The 13,545-nt window shown below is 43.9% G+C and overlaps 1 protein-coding gene across 3 annotated transcripts in view; it reads left to right on the forward strand.

Annotated features, from left to right (window-relative positions):
- Window positions 1-13,545, forward strand: part of SMARCD2 (SWI/SNF related BAF chromatin remodeling complex subunit D2) — a gene marked incomplete at its 5' end in the record, with an annotated part of 29,797 nt that overhangs the window by 14,903 nt on the left and 1,349 nt on the right. For 2 of the 3 annotated variants that reach the window (XM_082197292.1, XM_082197294.1), the window contains 9 exons: window positions 6,427-6,469; window positions 7,052-7,174; window positions 7,409-7,528; window positions 8,575-8,670; window positions 9,643-9,744; window positions 10,404-10,565; window positions 10,670-10,767; window positions 11,698-11,902; window positions 13,220-13,342. In XM_082197292.1, coding sequence (XP_082053418.1) covers window positions 6,427-6,469; window positions 7,052-7,174; window positions 7,409-7,528; window positions 8,575-8,670; window positions 9,643-9,744; window positions 10,404-10,565; window positions 10,670-10,767; window positions 11,698-11,902; window positions 13,220-13,342 — 1,072 coding nt within the window. The remainder of the gene's footprint in view (window positions 1-6,426; window positions 6,470-7,051; window positions 7,175-7,408; window positions 7,529-8,574; window positions 8,671-9,642; window positions 9,745-10,403; window positions 10,566-10,669; window positions 10,768-11,697; window positions 11,903-13,219; window positions 13,343-13,545) is intronic. The other variant, XM_082197293.1, reaches the window with a different exon arrangement.

Genomic DNA, 13,545 nt, shown 5'->3' on the forward strand with positions numbered 1-13,545 from the left:
TTTAGAGCACTCCACACGTACCCTCCTCTCCTTCCTTGAACACCTTTTTCTTCTTTATCTTTCCACTTCTTGCCTTATAGCTTGCAGTTCTTAATTAATTTTTTAACAGAAGCAGGCTTGGATGTTTTCAGAGAAAGGTGCGTAGGACCCAAAAGGAAAGGATTTAACCCAAGATGTACAAAAAGAAAATATTTCCTGCAGATTCTGTATATTATGTTTTATTCGGAACTACTTGGAGAAAATTTAAAGATTAAAATAAGAGGCAATAAAACCAGTAAAATACCTTTAACAGTACAAAAATAGGTAATAATGGCAAGGTTTAAAATGGTCTTGCCCAGATCCTCTAGTCTTCACCAGTGGAACAGTTCTGCTGCTGACAGGAGAGTAGGCAAAAGCTACCACCAGCTGAAACAGAGCATTTGGGGAAGGAGTAGAGCTGGGATGCAAAAGAATTTGCTGGATTGGGAGCTGGCTTCTGCCACTGCATGACTGTACCAGCTTAGGAGCCAATGTAGTCAAGAGGCTACACATTGGGGCAAAACTACCACCTGAAATGGGTTCAGAAAACCATTCTAATCCAGAGAATCTGAGCTGAACCACCATCACTTGTTCCATAACATTGTTCTAAAAGGCATGTCCCAGGCAAGTAGACAATTTCATAGCTCCAAGGAGGGCTTCTTTTAGGAGTGATTGTAATATAGCCTTGTGAAGAGGACCAGGAACCACACTTTGCACAAAGAGGTGTAAATGGTCAGTCAGATAGGCGCAGCTGGCCTCCCTCAGTTAGCTAGAACTAGCAAAAAACATCAAGGTTCCAAAGCACAGATCGTTTGTTGGACTGTTGCAAGGATCTTGACTATGAACTCTGCTTACACCCACAGAAATTCATCCAAGCAAGAACAATAAGATGAGACTGAGGGCAGCTTGGCTAGGGGCATTGTCATTAAAGGGGATTACGGATTGGAGTGGATGTGGGAAATTCTGTCTGCTAAATGCTAAGCAAACATATCAATAGCTTACTGAGCAGTCAAGGGTACAGGATAGAAGCCTAGAACTAATTAAACCGCATATTGCTTGGAATGACTCCACTAGACAATACTGAACCAATGCAATGAAGATGGAGAGGAATGTGTGCTTTGCTGTCCTTGTTGCCACAGAAGGTCTTCATATGGACTGTAATTAGTGCTTTGTCTAACCCAGCCCCAATCTGTTATCTTCACCCCTGCTCTACCTTTATCCAGACTCTTAGATTGTCATCGATACTAAAGAGCAGCATGTTGGGGACAACAGAGTAACTTTGAGCATCTCCACAAAAAGCACTTTTTTGTCGATTTTGGGTAGAACAGACCATTTTGATGAAGCAGCCAAGGATTTCCCCTCACAATAAAAAAAAGCCCCAGTTGCTTCTAGAAATAGCAGCGGAGGAGTCCAGCAGTGTCCCACCTTCATTTTGAACAGATTACCCCAGTAGGAATGATACTGGGACTTAATCCTCTACCTGTTCATGATAGCAGCAACTGAGGTGAACCAAAAGATTTAGGGCAATGTTCTTTGTGTGCAAATTGCTTCTCTCTCTGGATGTCCACTTCCCCCGTCCCCTAGATACTGTATGTGACTACTAGTTCCCAGCACTGAAGGGTGGGACTTCTGAGACATCACGATGTGGTTGGCCTGGGGGCCTTGAATCCACCCAAGTTCTGTTTTCAGTTAGAACCAAGGTCACTTGCCAGGCCTTTCCAACCCCTTCTAGGCCCCTGATCTATCTTGGAATTGAAGCATGTTTAAAATGGAATGACTCAAAACGAGAGTGAGAAATGCACTAATGACAATCTGAATTCTCTGTGACCTATCTCAGGAACTCTGTAGTACACCCCTCTCCTCTAAGCCTAGGGAGACTGCTATGTGCACATTTTCTGCCTTTGTCTTTTAAGCTCAATGTTACTGTGAATAACGGCAGCTCAGGCTGCCTGCTTTCTTCAAGCTAGCCAGCTATTTCTACATACTTGGAAGACTTCTAGGTATGCAGAAGTATGTAAGCTTTGTCAATTAAAGAACATAAAGTTCCCCCTCCCCTGGCGTTCAGCCCTGTGTGGACCAAGTATTCTCGTTGGTTTCAAGGAGTCATATAATTTTAGTTGTCAGCTGGAAAGCCAGGGGTGAAGTGAGGAAATTGGCCTTCTTGAACCCTTAACAGCTAACAGTTTTTGGGAGAAAGCTTGGTTTGGTACTTCTCTTAGGGGGTGGGGATACTTTAGCAGTTTCTTTGCAGGTTCTACTTGTCTCCACCAATTTCCTGACCTGCACACAGTTTTCAAAAGCAATAACTGTACTTTCCCAGAAAAAGCTGAAAAACAATATACGTATTTGGTATTTATAGGCTACACTTCCAGTGTTCAGAGTGCTCCTTACAACTTATTTCAGCAATCCTTAAAATAGCTTTGCAAGGTATCCCAGCATTATCCTCCTGTTACAGAAGGGAGAGTGGGAAAAGAGTGACTTGCGTAATAATATCAGCTCCCGGTGGGTCCAGATTCTGTGGCTCTTACAGATGTTTTTTTGTTGATGGAAAATCAGATAGCTAAGATTAAGCAGCACCCCATTCACCCCCATTCTCATTATGATATGGGTTTTTGACTGCCTTCACTACTATATCCTCCACTCCCCTTCTGCTAAGCTACTTCTGGTGAGCTTGACTTTCATCTGTTCTTCTCTCATACTCCTCACAAGTCCTGCTTGGCCTGATTTTACCAGCTGTTTTTAAAAACAAATGGGATGCAAATGACATTCAGTTTCTTGGCAAGTCCTCCTCGGCCAGCTTAATCCAAGGAAGGAGATGCATAGAGAAACAAGCAGCTGCACACATCTGGCATCCAGGCTTCAGGGGCCATGTTCTACATGGTAGAAGTGGGGGAGTAAGTCTATTGTCTTGTTGGATTGCCATTTCAGATGCCGGAATATGATCCCTTTGTTAATTTGAGCTCCGTAGCTGTTCCTTTCCTTCTGTGGTGGGTTAAGGGCGCAGTTCTGTTCCGTGGTGCTGCAGGCAGGGTTTCATTTCCCACTGTATGGGTCTGAAATATGCTCTCTCCTGCCTTTCCTTTCCCCCCTTCTTCACCCTCTTGCAGTAGAAGAGAGGTTAATCATTTCCTTTCGAATAACACAACTTGACAACAGCCACAAAATAAATTGCACACACCTTGAAGCTATTTGCCCTGGAAGGGAAGTTGCTCTTGGTATCTAGGAGTTCCCCTCCAAGGAAAATTTCAACATTGGGGGCAGTTTTGTTGGAGCTGCAGTGTGGGTGGTGGGTGGGTGGGAGGTTGAAAGCCCAACTGTGCTATGGTTATGATCCAGATCAGGATGCGGGTGGGAGTAGCAGCAGCTATTTTATTTTTTAAAATAAAAATAAATATGCACATGGTGAAATTTGAATGCATTTTTTTAAAAAAATAGTTTGGCCTGTTAGTTTGTTTTTTTTAGTTTATTTTATTGCATTAGCCGTGTGGCCATAGCATGATATACATTGAGATAACAACATAAAATAGGGGTGGGGAGGTAAAGGTAGATATCGTCCTGGGCGATTACTTAAACAAAGGAAAAAAAAACTGCTGAGGCTGGAGGAGGACCGTTAAAGGGTCCTTCAGCTCCTCAGATATGTCCTAGCTCGATTGTCCTTGTGCAATAAGGCTACTTGGAACTTCGTTCGGTTGTGCGGCGTATCGACTGCAGCTGTGGTGTTAAAGAAGAAGTTGGTGCCGCTTTCCTCTTCATCACACTAAGCAGGAAGTTTGCTGTCATCTCGGTAATCCAACAATCAGAATCCTGCAGAAAGAGGGACACTATCCAAGGCTGGATTGGGAGATGAAGCTTATTCACGAGGGGAGTTAAAAACCGAGATCTTTCATCTGTCCAGTTGGGACAGAGGAGCATTACATGTTCCATAGTCTCCAGGGCCGTGTCATTACAAGAGCATGTTCTATTTGCAATGGGAACTCTGGAATAACGACCCGACAGAACTGCTGTAGGAAAACAGTTGAGACGGGCACAGGTAAAGGCCCTACGCTTAGCCTCCGAAGAAATTGTGAAGCAGTATAGAGGGATCCCTTCAGAGGGTGGAATAGCTAGGGCTAGGCCTGAACACGGTCCTCTTGCATAGGAAGCTGTGTTAGAAAAGTCAAGTTGCTGTAGTTTCTTTTTAATTAGAGGTAGGGCCGCCGGGCTTATACACTCTAAGTTAAGGACAGTTTTACAGTTCAAATTGAGAAGAGAGCGGAATTTGAGGTTAATTGTAGTTTTCCAAGGGGAATTATGAATATCTCTTAGGATCAAATTGGAAAAACCACCTCTAATTCGAGCATCCGATGTTAGTAGGTGGAAGCTGTAGGAAATGGCTCGGCTCCATGCTCGTTTAACAATTGAGGACTGGGCGAACTCGAGTCGTAGGGCTGCACCTGAGACACATCTCGGGACGCTGGAAAGAGATCTCAGAAACATATGAAGTGGGCGATCCAAGTTACCTGATATTGCTGTAGTCCATACTTCGCATCCATATAATAATTTAGGGACAACTTTGGCATTAAATATTTGAATTGCTGCTGGAAGGTGTTTGCTGCCCTTCTGGTGGTAAAATCGGACAATGGCGTTAGAGGTCGTGGTTGCAGCAAGAAAGGCAGATTGTAGATGGGTGGTCCAGGAGAGATTATAAGTGAATATTACGCCTAGATATTTAAAGGCTTTTACCTTTTCTAAGTAGCCACCTGTGATCTTAAGCGGCTCCAATTTGAGTTTGCGGGAACGAGTGAAGTGGAGGACTTTCGATTTTTTATAATTAATATTAAGAGCTTCTGCCTTACAATAGGCGGTAAATGCGTTAACTGCGTTTGCTAGGTCCGCAGCTGTTCTGGATAAGATGACAGCATCATCAGCATAGAAAAAGGAAGCAACGGGGTGGCCTGCTAAGTGAGGAGGGTACTTAGATGCTAGCTTCAAAGTGGAAATTGCATCGTGAAGATAGAGATTAAACAATAAAGGGGCCAAGAGACAACCTTGTCGGACGCCCTTGGCAGTTGGAAATGGAGTAGTGAGGGAGCCGTTTGGACCACTTCGGACGCGAGCTGTGGTGTTTGAATAAAGGGAAATAATTAGGGAGAGGAGGTGCGAATCAATTCCCAGATGGGCAAGTTTGGACCATAATCTCTGCCTAGGAATGGAATCAAAGGCGGCCTCCAGGTCCATGAAAGCGGACCTGGCCTGTTACAAAATAGAGTTTGAAATGTGGCAGTGAGTCTTCAAAGAGTATCATTCTCAACACGAAAATGATAAATCAGCTGAAATCTGCATAAAGCCAAAGCATATGACCCTTGCGGTATTTTTGAGGGAAGGGTAGGACAGGCACCTATTAGGAATATTACAAAAGCCATAATGTTCCCAAAGTTCTAAGCTGGTTCATAATATGAATTTGAACATCTCAAAATGCTCAGATATATTATGACTCAAACATTTTTTCTGACATTCCACTCCATCAAGGAATGTACAATGAGATTCTGCACATGTGCAAAAAGTATGTTTAATGAAATCGAACATTTCACTGAACATCCAAGCAAATCGCACAACCATTGATGGTGGTTTCTGTTCCTTCCATTCTTGGACACTAATATTAGCTCAGACAGAAGACATCCCCCCCCCCCCGATTTTTTAAAAAAGGCAAAGCTGTGGGGAATGGTGTATTACAGGTCCACAAAACACAATGCAGGGAGATTGCCAAGTGATGAGAATAGCGAAGCTATACAGTCCCTAGGTTTATCTGACTAGGCAACAGGAAACGCCTCAAATCTGACTGACCTGCTGCATAAGCAAAGGACCTTTCTTGGCTTGCTAAATCATCCTTCCTGCCTCTGTTTTCCTGATTTTCCCCCTTATTGTGAAGTAAAAAACTATCACCATTGATGACATAGCTACACATTCTCCTGGAGACAAGCACAGAGATTGGTATCAAGTGTATTCTGATCCCCACTCCCTGCACAAATGTTCATCATCTGAGTTTCAGGGTTAAATGCAAATCAGATGCTTTTGCTACTAGAGATACATATTTTTATTTTTATTTTTACTATTAGAGCTGGTACTGGAGCTAGGAAAGAAGATGCATTGAAAATAATTTCCTTTTATGCCAGTTGTTTTCCTTCCTTTGCAAGCCAACTCTGAATCAAGCTACATGGAGTTTGTTTATCACTATTTTTAAAGCAGGGAAGATGTTTTAGCTGATACAGGTGGAGCTATATTATAGAATTCCCTGGGACACACAAGTAAAATGTTTGAAATTCATTCCAGTTGCGTAGTTTGGGCTTTCCATACATGTGGATATTAGGTACCAGATTCTAGACTGTTTTTGGCCTCTTAACAGCTTGCTTTTTTGCACAATTCTTGCAGGCTCAAAAGGAGGAAGATGGCAGACAAGGTCCTGCCACAGAGGGTAAGTGTTCCTTGTCTGAGAGAGCTCTTGGCCTTAATGAAGGATGCAGGCAGTAGGCACATGTGGTAGAAATGGGTAGAAACGGTTTGCAGGGCTCAAGGCCATGCCAGCTCTTTCTAGAAAAATTATTCAGGTGTGCAGTTTTTTTGAGTGAGCTGTTCCTATGTAGTTGTGGAATGGGAGGATAATAAACCCAGTATTTTAGAGGGTGTTGGAACATTTTGCTGCATATGTCACAGCTGTTCCCACTGGGAATTCCAGTCCATTATTACAATTGTTAATCAACTTTTATTTGCAAAGTAATTCACTGATTATCCTCAAAACAATCATAGAAAGGGCAATAGTGATTGTGAGATGGAAGGATATTGACCCTTTGCTAAAGGGGGATAAAGCTTTATTGTCCCCTTTTCCCAATGATATGCAGAGCAGGGATAGGTCAGCCTTCGTGCTGGGAATGATGGGTAACATGATACAAATCTTGGATAATTGTACACATTGAAATTCCCCTTCTGTGTAATTACTCAGAGGCAAAGGATGCTTGTCTTGATAGAGATGGCATTCTGATAGACTCTGTCTTCACAGATTCGTGAACTAGTCCCAGAGTCTCAGGCCTACATGGATTTGCTGGCCTTTGAGCGCAAGCTGGACCAGACAATTGCCCGCAAGAGGATGGAAATCCAGGAGGCAATCAAGAAACCTTTGACGGTGAGGAGGGATGGAAGGAGACTGAGTTAGTCAAGTCCTTCAGGGATGGAGAAAGCGAAAGGATCAGTTCCTTTGGGGTGTTCCTTGGCAGTCTGAGGCTTCAGTTATAGAAGCAACTTACACTGCCAGCTCAGATTGCCTTGGGAAGAAGGACCAGACCTGTGGAAAGGAATTGGTGTGTGGTTGAATTGATACTATTGCTGTCCTTAGTGAATGTTTCTCTCCAAACTTCAGCAAAAGCGGAAGCTTCGCATTTACATCTCCAATACCTTTACGCCTGGCAAGGAAGAATCTGAAGGCAGTGAACGCATAGCTTCGTGGGAACTTCGTGTGGAAGGCAAACTCTTAGACGATGTAAGGCTGAAACATCCCTGCTGATAGGTAGCTTTGTGGAAAGTGGCTGATGTAGGCTTCCCTGGAGATTGGTTCAGGGTAAACCCCCTATATCACTCATACATGCACACATAGGCGCACCCAATTATCTCAGCTAGCCAGCTCTGCACCCTTAGCTGTTGCCCATGCAGGAGTCATCTTGTGTGTCTTCCCTTCACCTTGTCCTGCTTGTGCAAGCCAAAACCTATCTAGTTCAACATCCTGTTTCCCACTGTAGCCAACCAGATGCCTATAGAAAGCGAACAAGCAGACATGAGGGCAATAGAGCTCTCCTGCTGTTGTTGCTCAGCAGGAGTTTCCTGGAACCTGCCCCCTGCCCATTCATTTTTTAAAAATTACGTCTTTTGTTGACTGCAGTAGCTGATTCCAGGGGCAAGTTACGTATTTTTGTTTGATCATATTTGAGTTCCTTAAGAATTCTTGGGTATATACTATATGGACATGATAATTTGCTAATTTTTAATTGTCATTAAGACCCGGAACTTCATCTCTTGATACAGTTATTTGTTTTAGCTCATCCGACTCCCTTCTGGAAAAAGACAGTTTGATGTTTCCCTTTCAACTTGGCCGCATGCTAGCACCATAAATCCCCACCTTCCAGAGTTTGGATTGACAAATCTAATTGAAAGGATCCAAATGATCTCATTGCCGAAGAACATAGCAGAAGTCCATTATTTCAGACTCCACAACACTAAGGACTGTTCCTCATTTAACTGGCAACCTTCATGGAATGTAGACTTTATAAAATTCCCAGTTCTTCCAGAGCTTCTTTCTCCCCAGTCTCATAGAAAGGCCCTCATTTTATTCAGAAAAGCACAATAACAGTGATGATGTCAGTAGTGGCTGTATTGCTCCCAACATTGCGCAAGCTAAATGAAGTCCCTCATTGGCAGAGTTGGCCCCGCTTGTTTGTCCTTCACTTTTAGAGATGTGTTTTTGGCAGCGGTGCTGTCTGTGTGCTTCTGGGAAAGGCGGGGCTCAGTTTCTCCTGTGTCTTTCTATCTCAGCCAAGTAAACAGAAGAGGAAGTTCTCATCCTTTTTCAAGAGCTTGGTCATTGAGCTGGACAAAGAGCTGTATGGCCCAGACAACCACCTGGTGGAGGTAGGTGACTTGGTGCATGTTGCGTGCTGGGAAATGGGAGGCAGCTCAGAGGAGCAGAAATACACAACTGGGGCTGAGAACAGCCCTGTTGACCGAGAGGGATGATAGGCCTCATTTGCAGATGATTGATCAGGTCCGGGAATCATAATTGCTGGAGAGAACCGTTTCCAAGGAGGGGTCAGATGGTGTTCCTGGATTTGGTTTAAGATGAACTATGTACTGGCATCATGGGGTTTTATCCAGCTAAGTTCTGTTCCCCCCACCAATAACCAGTGTTCATTTCTGTAGAACTTTCCATTGCATACAGAATGCTTCCAGTACTATCTCGGTTATCTTCACCGCAAACCTGTTTGGTAAACTAGGTTCTGTGCTACCTTGGGAGCTTAATGACTGCATCTCCCATGTCCAAACCAACAGTTTATTCACTGTCTGTGTGGACCCCTGTGCTAGTATTCCTAGAGAAGCCTTTGCATATGGTGATCTCCACCACTTCACACAACATAGACACATAACGGCACACTTACTGTAGTTAAAGGTTCCCGAGTGTGTGTATCCATAAGATTGACATCATGTATACAAATAAAAAAAGAACTTTCCTTTAGCACAGGTGCTATTGAAGTGTCTTCAATGCCTTTTTACGCCATTGTTAGAACTGCGATATTTGGCAGTCTCAGTGACTTCATTTAAAGTGCTTTTGGATTAATTGAACAGCATTGGAGAGGCTTGCATAGTTCCTTCAGCTACCGGGGATGGAGTAAGGGTAGTGGATAAGGCTGGGCTGTTTCCCATCTGTGTTCTGTTGATATTTGAGATGATAATAGTATAAAAACTTCTGTAACCCCACCTGATTAGAAGAGCAAGGGTAAAACATGAAAACCAACCATTAAAATATCAGCTACTGTGTGGTAAAATGAACCAGTTTGTTCCCCATGTTTGTCTTACACTATCTCAATATGGCTTTTCCCCTCTCAGTGGCACCGGATGGCCACAACCCAAGAGACAGATGGCTTCCAAGTCAAGCGCCCGGGCGATGTCAATGTGAAATGTACCCTTCTGCTCATGCTGGATCATCAGGTAACAGGGAACAAGCGCCAGTAGGTGGTGAGAGCAGGCGAGTTGTAGTGCCCTGAAATTATCAGGTTCCCAACCACATTACTTTCATGGCACAATCCAGCTTTGAGATGGGAGGAGATACAGCAGTACTAGATCAGAAGCTTCTTTCTCCATATTTTATTATCACAAATCGTGTGGCTTTACTTCCTCCATCTATATGTACAGCTGTTCTCCTTCTTGAGGATACCATAGTATTGTGCTGAATTTGGATTCCTATTAATCTCAGTGCTTGTGATTTAAAAAGTAAGTTTCCAGCCCAAGTAGGACTATGAAGATAGAACTAAGAATGAGAAGGCACTGGGTTCAGAGGCTGGTGCTCTTGCAGACTTTCTGTTGACTGTAATTCATTTGGAGTATGAAAACAGACTTCCTTTTCATGAATGTTTCTGCTTATGGATTAGAACTGGTGGGTGGGGTGGGTGGTTCAGAGGCCTGGCCAGAGTCCGCCTGGGATAACCACTTGGCTACAGATCGTCTCTCTCTCTTGATGGTTATTCAGATGGGTTCCATTAATCATTCCTGATTTGGAGATGCAAGCAGGTTGCAACACTCAGATTGGTCTGAGGTTACAGAGGACCCTACTTCAAGTGCATATTAACCAGGCAATATTACCCTTGCAGCCTCCCCAGTACAAGCTGGATCCCCGTTTGGCTCGCCTTCTGGGCGTTCACACCCAGACTCGGGCCAGCATCATGCAGGCCCTGTGGCTCTACATCAAGCACAACAAGCTCCAGGACAGTCATGAGCGAGAATACATCAACTGCAACCGATACTTTCGCCAGGTCAGTAAATACATGGCTTGCCTCCCTGCCCCATCTCTTCTTACTTCCCACCCCACCCTTTGCCTCAGGGCTTATTCATGGCATGCTCTCTTTATCCATTCTAGATCTTTGGCTGCATCCGCATGCGATTCTCTGAGATCCCCATGAAGCTGGCGGGGCTCCTGCAACATCCAGATCCCATTGTTATCAACCATGTGATCAGGTAGGACTGGCGTGGCAGGAGCTGAAACTGAGCAAGCTCTTAATTCAGGGGTGGGAACCTGGGGCTACCAATGTTGGTGGCCTGTAACTCCCATCATTCCTGATCGGTGGCTGGGGCTGATGGGAGATGGAGTCCAGCAACACCTGGAGGGTTTCAGATCTGAAGAGGCTCCCCATCTGTGCTCTGATTGGTTGTTATCTCTCTCTGGAATGCAGCTTCCATCATAGAGAGAAAGGGGAGATAGTATAATATCAATCATGGTAATATGTGGGGGGACCCCACCTCTTCCATGGACAATCATATTTGGCCTTGGGACAAGCCATGTGCTTCTTGAGTTCCCATCTGTGAAATGGGAATAATGTTGGCTTGCTTCATAGAACTGTTTGAGAAGATAAACAATAAATATTTATAAAAATTAGTATCAGGGTAGGGTGGAGTATTTCTCCGGGGCATCTGAAGGAGATGCTGTTGATGTATCTAGGAAGTGATGGAAGATTTCTGCCACTGGAGCAGCATATATAAATGTGGTTTTTGGGTGTGCATGTGTGTCAGAACTAGTTTCAAGCCTAAAAAAGATTAGTTTTTCTGTAGTATCCTTTTGAAAAGCCTGTGAGGTCCATTTATTTTGCTTTCTGAGGTTGATGTGTTTTCCTGCTTATGAAATTTGCTATGATGTGGTTTCATTGTCTGCTTTAATTTCTATATTATAATTCTTCCTCGAGTCCAGGAAAGGCAGCATATGCATACTTCAAATAAATAAAAATATTTTTGGAACATGCTATATTAGTTTCCTTGGATTCATATGTATTTGTGCATCCTAATTTGGGTGTACCCCTGCCATTCAGATTACTCTGTTTCTCCTCTGTTGAAGCCCTCAGGGGTATGAGAGAGTCAATTCCTAACCCTAATGTTTGTGGGGTGCTGGTGAAGGAACAGCTCTTGGGGAGATGTAGATTCTCAGCCCTCATCCCAGCCTCCTGTCCCTACCCACCCCTCCAGTGTGGATCCTAATGACCAGAAGAAGACTGCCTGTTACGACATTGATGTGGAAGTGGATGACCCTTTGAAGGCCCAAATGAGCAACTTCTTGGCCTCCACTACCAACCAGCAGGAAATTGCCTCCCTGGATGTCAAGGTAGGTCCCTGGTGACCATTGGGGCAGGAACCAGAATCAAGCATACCACCTCACATACTTTGGGGGTGCTGTAATGCTCGCCTTGCCCTGCAGGGGCACTCAGCTTATCCCCAAAATATAAGCAGGGGATGCCTCTACCTGTTTTCAAGATTGTGCGACATTTACCCATCCAACCTGGCTTTGGCAATCTAATATTTTGCATTAATTTCAAATTCTGTACTTGCAATAAACAGTGCAAGTAAAGCAAGGTTGTGCAAGTTGTCCCATTTTTGTTGAGTAGGCTGCACGTCTTGTTTTCCTACATATTGAAGTAGTTTTGTATAATCTGAAATTCTGACTTCTTTTTTGGGGGGTATCAGAAAAGCATTGACTCTGTTACACAGCAAGTAGGTAGGATTTGGTCTCTTAAGAGCAGGGGGAATGGGGAGGAGCCAGTTGGCAAGCTGTGAAAAGACTGGCATCTGGAGAGTTGGAAGTCTAGGCAGATGGCTGGCTCTCTTCTTGCTGTCTGTAAACAGGTGGGCTAGGAATCTGCATGGCAACCAACAGAACTCATGACAGATTGGATTCATAGTGTTCAGAACATGGAGTTGATTTTGGGAGTGGGATTTAAACAAGGTTTCTAGCTCTGACAAACAGAGACCAGTGATGGCAGCAGAACATCTCACCTCCAAGACCATCCAGTCCTTACTCTATACATTTTTTCCTTATCTTGCTCTCTTCCTCCCACCTTTTTTCTACTTTCTCCCATCTGCAAAATTATGCAAACCCATTGCATAATCATTGCTGACTAAGCATGCTAACCTAATTTGCAAAAGTATTGTACTGCAAAAAATATATATAGCAGGGATCCTCATTCTAGAACTCTGGTTATATAGCTTGCTCTAGCCTAAGGGGTTAGTAAAAATTACAGTGAATGCACATAGACCTGGGGGTGGGGAGAGACTGTGCCTGAAGGGCTGGCGATTATGGCGGAACAAAGAAAGGAGGGAAGGCTTGAGAGGAAGTTAAACGATATAGAAAACTAGGCACTTAATCTTTCCAATACTTTGTGTCTATATCTGATACTCCTTTCTCTTTAGGTCTTCCTTCCCTACCCCAAATTGTCAAGCAACATGAAGCCATTGCTTTATGGTGGAAAGTGCTTCCATTACTCTTACCTCCAAATGTCGTACTTCTGTCTCTACTGCTTTCTTCCCTGTTGCCCTGTGCTGGCCCAAACCTGCAGGCTCCTGAATCAGTAGTCAGGACTTATTCAGTTTGAGGAGCACTTCTTTTCCTTCATCAGAACCCCCTATATCTTTTATTCACATTTAGATCCATGAAACCATTGAGTCGATCAACCAGCTGAAGACACAGCGAGATTTTATGCTGAGTTTCAGCAACAATCCCCAGGACTTCATCCAGGAGTGGATCAGATCTCAGCAAAGGGACTTGAAGGTAAATTTAGGGACTGGGTTCTGAAGAAAAGGACTATCAGCACAATTCTATGAATGTCTGCCCAGAAGGAAATCCCAGTGAGTTCAATGGAGCTTACCCCCAGGGATGTGTGTGTATAGGATTGTAGCATAAGGGTATGCATGGTAGTGCTGGGGGTCCTCTTGCATAACACAGCTTCGGTGCTACAGCTTCTACAGCTTCAC

The sequence above is a fragment of the Podarcis vaucheri genome (genome assembly GCF_965113315.1).
Source record: "Podarcis vaucheri genome assembly, chromosome: 13".
Lineage (NCBI taxonomy): Eukaryota > Metazoa > Chordata > Lepidosauria > Squamata > Lacertidae > Podarcis > Podarcis vaucheri.